At 38.6% G+C, this 10302-nt stretch overlaps 2 protein-coding genes across 3 annotated transcripts; one reads left to right on the top strand and one right to left on the bottom strand.

Moving 5' to 3' along the window:
- Positions 1 to 2: 2 nt before the first annotated feature.
- LOC115423033 (lysophosphatidic acid receptor 6) lies at positions 3 to 1745 on the bottom strand. 2 transcript variants are annotated; one of them, XM_030139728.1, is made up of 2 exons: positions 1610 to 1745; positions 3 to 1107 (listed from the first exon to the last, which is right to left on the bottom strand). In XM_030139728.1, exon 2 carries the CDS (start codon positions 1083 to 1085, stop codon positions 93 to 95), a length of 993 nt encoding a protein of 330 aa, XP_029995588.1. In that variant the 5' UTR covers positions 1086 to 1107; positions 1610 to 1745; the 3' UTR covers positions 3 to 92. The 2 variants fall into 2 exon arrangements, with proteins under 2 accessions (XP_029995588.1, XP_029995587.1); XM_030139727.1 differs by having other exon boundaries at positions 3 to 1190; positions 1610 to 1735.
- Positions 1746 to 3269: 1524 nt separating this feature from the next.
- Positions 3270 to 7529, top strand: LOC115423221 (PHD and RING finger domain-containing protein 1-like). The gene is made up of 8 exons (XM_030139996.1): positions 3270 to 3777; positions 4481 to 4564; positions 4659 to 4783; positions 4884 to 4975; positions 5370 to 5569; positions 5854 to 5948; positions 6037 to 6107; positions 7081 to 7529. Exons 1-7 carry the CDS (start codon positions 3619 to 3621, stop codon positions 6056 to 6058), a joined length of 777 nt encoding a protein of 258 aa, XP_029995856.1. The 5' UTR covers positions 3270 to 3618; the 3' UTR covers positions 6059 to 6107; positions 7081 to 7529.
- Positions 7530 to 10302: the final 2773 nt, after the last annotated feature.

The following is a 10302-nucleotide window of genomic DNA, read 5'->3' as shown; positions in this document are numbered from 1 at the left end:
TATAGAAAAGGTACATTTTTTTTACATTTTACATTTTTACTTAAGCTAATATACAGTTTCTTATAATCACACGAGAATGAAGCATAAACTGCTCAAGCTGGGGCATTTTCATGAGAAGAAGTACAGCTCATTGTGACGATATAAACCCCCCTTCTCCTCCCTGTCCATCTCTTCAGCCACGTCAGCTTCAAGCTCCTCCATTTCCAGTGGCTGGTGGTGATGTAGTAAAGCACAGGGTCCAGGCATGTGTTTAAGATGACCAGGGCCATTGTGACCCGCCTGGCGTGGTAGATGGCGTTAATGGTGGTGCAACTCTTAATGAAGCCCCTGCGTCGTTGAATGAAGTGCACCAGATACACCACATGATTAGGTAGGAAGCAAAGCAGTGTTATGACCAGGATGGCGTAGATCACCTTTAAAGCTTTTTGAGCCGTTTTAGTCTTTATCCTGGAAATCCGCCTTGCAGCTAAAGGATAACACACCAGGATGATCACGGACGGTAGAAGTGATCCAAATATCAGGCTGAGAACGCTGAAGGCGCCCAAACGCGTTTCCCACTCTTTCTTAGAGAAGTTCTCAAAGCACTTACAGCTACCGGATTCCTGAGCCTCCAGCGGTCCCATGAGGATAAAAACCAGCATGGCTATTCCAACGACACCCCAGAGGATCACACTCACAACCAGAGAGTACCAGGACATCCGGATCCTCAGGTAGACATGGGGATGCACAGTGGCCATGTAGCGATCCACGCAGATGCAGGTCATGAAGCAGATGCTCATGTAGACGTTGGCGTAGAAGACGATCCCGGTGACGCGACAGGCGACGTCCCCGAATACCCAGCTGTTTCTGTTCATGTGGTAGTGGATTCGAAAAGGTAGAGTGCAGAGGATGAGGACGTCGGCCAGAGCTAGGTTACTGATGTACACGCTGAAAGCTGTACGAGGAGTTACTTTGAAGCTGAAGAAGAAGAAGGCAGCGAGATTCCCAGGCAAACCTATAACTAAAGCTATAATAGAAACAGTAGGGAACAGGTAGAACTGGTACTCTTCTGAAGGGGCACTGCAGTTGGTACCCGTCACATCCATCGCTGCAGAGTAGTGCAAACACCTGGGTGTTATGAGAATGAAAGTCAGTGTCAGGACAGTTCTCATAAACCCCGCTGCATTGCAAGATGTCTTCAGAAATGGCACCTACAACCCACAGAAACGTGCTGTGAATTTTTTCCTACTTGTTCTTTCACACAACTTTAAAGTATTTTAACACAATATACTTTCTGTTTACAGTTTCTTAATGACATGAAAAGGTTGATGGAAATGTAGAAAATGTTTTGTACATTCTTCTACTTTTCTGCCATTTTTCAACTGTTCGTTACAACACGTACAGTATTTGTTTTAGGCATTATCCAGTACAAATAATAAAGTAAAGCTAAGCAAAATCCGAATGCTCATAAATAAAACAAAAATGGTACATATTTCCCCCTACCCTACAATAGTAAAGACTAAGTTAAAGAAAAGCTGTGGGTTAATTAAGTTGGGGATGTCAAAGAACATCATTTTACTTTTTCTGAAATTGTACATGTATTTACTGTAATGTAATTTAATGTACTTACTATGTCACACAGATGCTCCTCTTGATCTCCATATACAGGAACTTAAAATAACCATTTACTTACGACAAAGGACATAAAGGTTTTGCTGCTGTACTGTGTTTGAACCGCTCCCCTCTGCGCGCTGTAAACCATACTGCTCTTTGCTCAGTTCTCTTAACTTCCTGTTTGGATGTGCTGCAGGTGTAAATTTAAGAGACAGGAAACCAGCGTTGGCTTTGATATTAAGCATATACATAACTTTCCTTTGTCACCCACACATATGACTAACTCTAATGTGACCTTAGGGTTACTATATTTAAACACATTGGTGTTAACTTTGGTCACGTTTTTTTATATTGGCTGTTATACATTGTCTTGTTTAGACATAGACAGAGCAGTGTGGTGGTTTGTGAGATTTAAGCTCTAAATGACTTCACAAAAGCCACAGTTTTTAAAGCATAAACTTTATATTATTGTGATTTGCAGGTTCGTTAGGTAATAATGAGTTGCTCTTAATTAAAGTAAGTGGGACGTCCTATTTCACAGGCTTCAGTTCAGTTCAATTCTTACACCAAGGTGATTTTACAGCCGATCAGGAATAAGTACTCAACCAATCAGAATCCAGGAAGGAAATCCAAAATTATTGAATACATAAACATTGGCTGTATCAACACAAATCAATGTATTGCTCAGAAAGCTGGTACCTTATAAATTAATGACAGCACTCAAATATTAAATACATGAACTGATTAAATCAACATGACCTTTGGACCTTACACAAAATTCCCTCATTCAATTTGACTTTATCAGCAACTATTAAAAGTTAGAACTGCAAAGAAGGCCTATATATGCATACAGCTATGTATGAATTTAGAATAGACTTTATTTGCCATTTGCACAGATACATAACAGTATAGGTACAATGGAATTCTTGCACGTTTCCCTGAGTCACAGAGTTAGAAAAAAATATGAATAAAGAACAAACAAAACATAAACACAGCTTAAAACATATGAAAACAGTTATTGCACAGACAAACACAAATACACATTTGTAAAATAGAGTACTGATCAGGAAAAAAAAGATATGCAAATTGATCAATGAATGTATAGATAGCTAAATGTACAGAGAGTTAGACATACGGCTTTTTGCAGATGGCGAGATATACATAACTAGATAAGCAGATAGATATGTGGCTCTAGGGCCGCTTGTGGCTCTTTTGCCCCTATCCAGTGGCTCCCTGTGGATTTGTCTGGAAACAAGAGTCTATTAATTTTTCTTGAGTTCTATATTTTTAATGGTTTTACTGGACAACAATCAAAAACAAAAAGGCATCATAAAATGATTTATCCCCAGTGCAAAGATGGATCATTGAATATGAGACAATATGAAATGTCACACAAGTGAAATGGACTTAAATGTAGACATTAAAACTAAACAGAATCATAAACAGGTTCAGCTGAATCTTGAACATGAAGAAAATTAAGGCATCAATTTAACTTCTGGTCCAAAAAAGATGACAGTTTTATTGAAAAATGTAAATTTTGTTTTGTTTTGCCTAAAAATCTGGATGTAACCACCATTGTACCTATACTCTACCTTACAGGCGCATTGAAAATGTTTTCCCCTGTGAAAAAACAAAAACAAAAACAATATGCTTTTACTTTGAAAGAACAAAGCGGAAGTGATAGCTTACTGGTAGCGGAAACAGTAAGAAGCTAACGAATAATTTGACTGTTTTGTGTTACTCTAGAAGTAGCGTTAAAGACTAAAATAGGGATTTTTCCGACAGCAGTTACCCGTATGCAGAGACTGTTTTATGTCGTTATTGCCTTTACTCAATAACCCACGGATGTTTTATTTTGAACAGGTTTCAACATTATTTTGCTAAGTAGCTGTTAGCATACCGGTGTTTCCATAGACCCACACACTACAAGGCTCAACAATATTTATATTCTTAGCCTGTAGAAATTCATATTCTAGAAGAACCTGAAAAACGCTATAAAATCTGAACAAAATCGTATAAACGAGTATGAATAAGTCATCTAAATCAGACACAGCTAATGGAAAGGAGAACGCTGCCACTGATACATGCTACATCTGTCTGAGTCCTTTTGGAAACCAAACTGTGGGTTCTGTGGAAAAGTGCCAGCACACCTTTTGTATTGAATGCATTCTCCAGTGGTCCAAGGTAAAAATGCACATCACCCATCATTGTTTGTTTTTGCCCAACCTGAAGAAAACACTAAACACTTAGGCGTTAATGTTACCTATCATGTTATTTCTCTAGCAATTTAGGGAAGTCATTCTACTTTTGGTAATGCCACAGATAAAGTTAGTTAAATATGATTATTTATGGTAATAAGGCTGCAAAGTTGAAGTGAAATGTTAACTTAAATATGTATTTAAGATGTTTGACTTCCTCATGCATCACAATAGTGCAGCAGTGCATCACTTTTTTCCTTTTTAATAAATATTTGAAATGCACTAATCACAAATTTCTACCAGTATTTAAAATTACATTTTTGTGCAATAGCTGACGAGGATACATATGTTTCTTTCTTTCCCTTCATTTTGGTTTAGTTTCTCTGTATCCCCCTTACCAAAGAAATTTTCAAGTGTAAATATAAAAGTAGTTCCTAGTTTAAAGTCGTTATCTTTGAATGAGCACAGATTGAAGCATTCAAAATGGGAATACCACTGATATAACCCCACATATAAAGGTCACTGCCACTGGTGAAAAGACAGTATCGGCCTCTACTGATATCTGTCTAATATATTGCTGTATCCCTAAATATAACAACTATTTTAACACTGTTACCTCTCAGCATAGATGCTTTTACCCGATCAGTTAAAACTGACCAATACAATTCAGTGTCTGTCTTGAATCTCAGACCGCCAACACTTGCCCTGTGGATCGGACCAGTTTTACTTTAATTCACCAGAGACTATGTGCAGGAGGGGCCATACAGAAGAAGGTAACTGGACACAGTGTGTGCTCTTGTTGCTTAAGAAAAATTTTATCCAACGATCATGTGATCAGTGTTGACTGTTGAACCCTTTGTGTTGCAGATTAAAGTGAGAGCCCCGAAAAGGGGTTTTGATGAGGAGGAGGAGAGGAATATTGTTAACTGTGAGAAATGTGGACGAAATGATCGTAGGAACCGGATGCTGGAGTGTGGACGATGTGATTCAGGGTATGGCATTACAAAGCAAACAAACCTGCACATCTCAAATTGTTGTTTTATTCAGTTTTTTTGTCACCTGTAGTTGCATAAGTTAAATGTATGTTTCCAGGTTTCACATGTTCTGCTTGACGCCGCCATTAAACGTCTTCCCTGAAGGTGAATGGATTTGTCCTGAGTGTGAGCTCGGCCCTAATAATACAGGTAACTTACAAATAATGTTGTATTTTGTTTTCCATTTACTATTTTGTGTTTACCATTTGCTATTTTCTGAAGGACATTATTGTTTTGTTTTGTTTTTTTTTGCATTTTATTGTAAATTTACTTGATATAGTCCCACAAATAAGTCCCGCAAATAAATTAATAGCACAAAATTTTCCATAATAGTGAAAATATCAAATCATCATGTATATACAGTAATTACAAAAAAGACAGTCTACTTAAGATCTTTTTGCAACGTTTTAATCCACTTGTGCTTAAATCTCTAAAATATTCTTTAGTCTTCTAGTTTAATGTAACTCATGTACTTGTTGTCAGCTTTCTAGATTATTAGTAGGATCTTTCCGGCCCTTCTCACATTATTTTTGTCCTTTCACAGACGACTTACCTGGTGAAGATGAAATCAGTGATGGAGAACTAACAGACCTACTCGCTGAAGTAGATGAAACTGCATCCACCAGCAGTCGTCTTCGTCCGTCCACCATAAATCAGCCCAGAGGCTCAGTTAGACAGCGACACAGTGAGAGGATCCAGAGCAGGGCCACGGAGAATCCAACACCCCATCCTCAAATCTCCTGGGTCAGTTCAGTATTACTCATGTGTAAGAGCAGACCGTTCATCTTCTCTGGACATTTGAGATAAAATAGGCTAAGTGAGCAAAAAGGTTTGTTAAGCTTAATATAACATACAGTGTTTTACTGCAAAAAAAAAACCCAAAAAACATTGTGTGCTTGTTATTTGCACATTTTCATTTTAATTTCAATAATATTCAGATCACCTTGCTGTTTTCTTTGTTTGGGCTTAATGTTGTTGGCATTTAGGGAGTCACAATTGTCTTCTTTTTATTTTCTCTTATTCCACAGCATGTGCCTAAATACTTGTTGCGCGCACCAAGTCATGTGATCATAACAGATGACCTTCTTCCTCATAGTGATACCAAGGATGGTTCAGTCCAGGAGTAAGTCAGCACCTCTTATCTCACCCCACTGGAGCTTCAAAAGTCTGAATGTTGATTGTTATTCAGGATAATCATTTGTGTCTTACAGGGTTGAAGAGAAGAAAAACTAAGAAAAATATGCTCTGGGATTTCAGCAACAAGCAGGCCCCAAGTACGTAGGTTAGGGGTATTCAAATCTGGTCCTCGAGGGCCGGTATCCTCCATGTTTTAGATATTTCCCTCTTCCAGCACACGTGGTTCAATTAATGATCAGTTCATCATCAAGCTCTGCAGAAACCTGAGAACGATGTAATGGCTTCCAGGTGTGGTGGAAGAGGGAAACATCTAAAACATGCAGGATACCGGCCTCGAGGACCGGATTTGAATACCCTTGACGTACAGTGGTGTGCAAAAATATTAGAACACTTGTCAAATCTTAAGAAACTGGTGATTTATTTTTTTTCCCAGAGCCTGAATTTCCCTTTTTTTACCATTACAAAAGGTAAAGGCAAAGGTACTGAGAATATTTCACCTACAAATTTATCGGTCCAGTCCTTTTTTTTACATTTTACTTTAATATTTAGTGTGAACCCCCCTTGGCATCAGTCACAGCAGCGCATCTTTCTGGCATTGTGTCGATGTATTTTCTGAGAGTTTCAACCCCAAAAGTCATTCCGCGCTCTCAGAAGCTCATTCCAGAGAGTTTCCTTAGAGTTTCCTTAGATTGTTGCCAAGGGGAGCCACACTAAATATTAGAGTAAAATGTAAAAAAAAAAAAAAAAAGGACTGGACTGATGAATTTGTCGGTGAAATATTCTCAGTACCTTTGCCTTGACCTTTTGCAATGGCAAAAAAGTGAAATTCAGGCTCTGGGGAAAAAAAAATAAATCACCAGTTTCTTAAGGTTTGACAAGTGTTCTAATATTTTTGCACACCACTGTAGGGTAGGGGTCAGCAACTCTGGTCCTCTAGAACTACTATCCTGCATGTTTTAGAAGTATCCCTCTTCCAACACACCTGATTCAAATGATAAGCCTATCATTAAGCTCTGCAAAAGCCTGATAACGGCCGTCAGGTGTGCCAGAAAAGGGAAACATCTAAAACATGCAGGATAGTGGCTGTCAAGGATCAGGGTTGCTGACCCCTGACGTAGGGACTTGAAATCTTCAACTTTATCCGAGGTGCTCCTGATAGAAATGACCATGAGGTGGCAGCATTGTGTCACTAGATTTCCTGTACAGATGTTACTGAAGTTACAGTTCAGCATCATGTGTGACCTGAGACCTGTAAGAATGTGAAATCCTCCTGAGACCCAGGAAAGTAAAGGTTTTTGCTTTTTAACTTTAAATAATTGCTGTGATTAGAAACAGCATGATGCAGGAGGTGTTTCAGATTTAAAAAAAAAAAAATATATATATATATAGTATTTTTTTATGGAATGTCCTTGATAGCAGTTGTTTTTTTTTGTTTTGTTTTGTTTTTTTTTATTGCTGGGTCCCAGGGGGATGTGCTATATTTACTCAGTGATTTTATTATTGTGTTTTTACTTTTTCTACTTGGTAGATTTAGTATAAAATAAAGTGGCCTCTTGCTGTTAAACCTATTTCTGTGTCCCTGTGTCTTTACACAGCCTTATATTTGCCATCAGAAATGTTGCAGGCAAAGTAAATCGACCTTACTACAAATCACCAGCAATGGGAGTTTTCAAAATAGACACATTTAGCACAGGAATATCACATTAATATCTACAAAATCTAAATTACAGTTTTATTACTAGTCCATGACACAGGAGACATGATGTTTCTGACTTCCATAGAGGGAACCCTGTGAGGTAATTAAAGGATCACACTCTGGTTCCTCTGGCCTCACTGCTGGATTTCTGCATCCTACCTCTTGTCAGCAGCACTGAGCTATCGCCTAGCAACCGCAGCCTCCATGATTCCTCAGTATCTCATCCAGCTGCGCCTGAGAAGCCGCCTCAGACAGACCTGGTGACTTAGGAATTAGTGATAGACCCGCGCTTTGATGTCAAATAGAGACCGTACGCTGTGATTGATTCTCAAAGTGAATTCAGATCAAGAGCAGCTCAAGAGATCCGCAAATAAAAGAAATGATGTGATCCAAAGATGCTCAAGATGAAATTCACAGAGCACAGTCATTACTGAAGTCCCCACTGTGACCCCTGAGATTTATACTGATGTTACAGTTATTGTATTTCAGCTCTATCCATACTCCATTCTTATAAGTGTGTGTGTGTGGTTATCAGTGTGCTCTGTTGTGATTCAGTGGGCGGGGACTTTCAAGCCTGCAGCTCATCTTGCCCTACTTTCTCCAAAACAATGTGCACAGAAAAACAAATGTTCACCTTCATTGGCCACTCGTGTGTGCTAAGCAGAATGGTTGAAGAAACAAAATATCCAGACAATGTAAGGCGTGTAAGGTAAAGTATACACTGAAAAGCACTCACTGTTACTTGTATATTGGTTTACTGCTTCACCTAAGGGTTGAAGGAAATCAGATCTTTTCATTATTCCTACTTCATTCTCTCGCTTTTATTTTACATATGAAGCATCAAGTGCAATAAAAATCTAAATTGTATCTAACGTTTGCCAAGTTGCTGGTGATATTTGCATTTTTTTCCCTTTGTTACTCTGCATGACCCTGTTATCAGTCACTGAAATTGTCATCCTTACACCTGGTGTTAACAGTCTGAACTGTTTTTGACATCTTAGTGCTTGATTCAAGTCCAGCTGACACAGTGAAACTGATTTCCTGCAAAGAACATTCCTTTGTTTCAGTTCCAACTCTTCCATTTCTGACCCAGTGCTCACCCTATCCACAACTGACAGGATCCTATCGCTATTGTCTTTTGAGTCATCGCTGACACCAACAGCACATTGAAGTCATTAGAAAAGGCCTCCAGAGGTGATGGGATTTCATTGTAAAGTTGATGACTCCTTAAGCTATTAGGCTTAACCTAACGCGATTAACACACAATGGAGGCAAGGTCACAACTTCTAATGTGTCTCCAGAGAGAGTCTATTTGTTTCTACAGTATCTACTTAAGGATTGATGTACTAATAATAACACGTGGTGAAGCGTTTAAAGCAGTGGTTCCCAACTTTTTTGGCTTGTGACCCCATTTTAACATCACAAATTTGTGGCGACCCCAGACATTCAAAACAGAGACTTTTTTTTTTCTAAAATTAATTTGTTTTTGATCATGTAATAGTTTGCTATGCTATGTTGCAAATAAACGTCAATTTTAGACAACATTTAGGCTATATAATGTATATTATTATGGACAGAGGTAGAAAAGCCAGGTGTAGATTACTGCACAAAGTGAGAATTTTATTTTTCTTGGTCAGGATATGTACAGTCAGTCCAGCTGGTATTTACAAGGCTGACAATTAATACTGAACAAACAATAACTCAAAGTTTGAATTATGAAACAGCTGCAGCATCTGAAACCGACCACAATGAACATTTGAAAGAGAAACAGAACCACAGTGTTTCAGTTTCAGCTTCACAGTTTGTCATGTCTTTTATGGATTGGGATTGTCTCTCTCAACTCACCATAGATTTTTTATTAGTAAGGTTTTTTTGTTTGTTTTTATCTATTACTAGAAATTTCAGGTGACCCCATTTGAATTCCAGGCGACCCCACGAGGGGTCCCGACCCAAGGTTGAAAGTTACTGGTTTAAAGAGTCCATTTTAATGCAGTAGATGTATAGTATTGTCTGAAACCACTTAGACTATATCCTCAACTAGTCTATGTTGTGTGTTACCACAAACCCATATCAACAGACAGATATCTATATTATAAAAGGGAAGTGATTCTGTTTGTTTGTGTGTGTGTCTCAAGCATCACACAAAATCTAGAAAGAGCTGACTGCTGCAATTTTGCGAAGTTCTGTATTTTTTGTCAAGGAAGAGACTAGAAAAAACAGCAAGTTGATAGGACCAACATTTTGGGAGATATCAGTAATTTTGGAATACAATAGCCTTACAATCACGTTGCAATGCCCAGAATCAAGTGAACGCTTTGGTGGTGACTGCTGGACAAATGCGGTACAGCATGCAGGAATACACAACAAATATCTGTGCTGGGGGACCAGGATGTTGCCCCTCAGGGTCGGGATGTGGATTTTAAAAACAACCCCCCTTTTCGCGTTCAGCCCTGGGTACTGACAATGATGAAGTGGATCTTTCAAAAGCATGCATTTGCAGGTAGGTATTAGCGACACTCTGAGAGGTCACGTTGTCCCATTTCCGAGCTCTACGTCACTTTATCCTATGACATAACTCATAAAGACCCAAACATCCACTTGCAACCAAAAGCATCTACTGATCCAAACAGTTTAATACCTGTTG

Source organism: Sphaeramia orbicularis, chromosome 7 (assembly GCF_902148855.1).
Source record: "Sphaeramia orbicularis chromosome 7, fSphaOr1.1, whole genome shotgun sequence".
Classification (NCBI taxonomy): Eukaryota; Metazoa; Chordata; class Actinopteri; order Kurtiformes; family Apogonidae; genus Sphaeramia; species Sphaeramia orbicularis.
This window is presented reverse-complemented; position numbering and strand designations above follow the sequence as displayed.

Bases quoted from the DNA above. Each gene is read 5' to 3' on its own strand.
- LOC115423033 (XM_030139727.1), bottom strand. From the start codon at position 1,151: ATGAGAACTGTCCTGACACTGACTTTCATTCTCATAACACCCAGGTGT.
- LOC115423221 (XM_030139996.1), top strand. From the start codon at position 3,619: ATGAATAAGTCATCTAAATCAGACACAGCTAATGGAAAGGAGAACGCT. The intron at 4,784-4,883 runs GTATGGCATTAC...GTATGTTTCCAG, and splicing joins TGTGGACGATGTGATTCAGG to GTTTCACATGTTCTGCTTGA. The intron at 5,949-6,036 runs GTAAGTCAGCAC...TGTGTCTTACAG, and splicing joins AAGGATGGTTCAGTCCAGGA to GGTTGAAGAGAAGAAAAACT.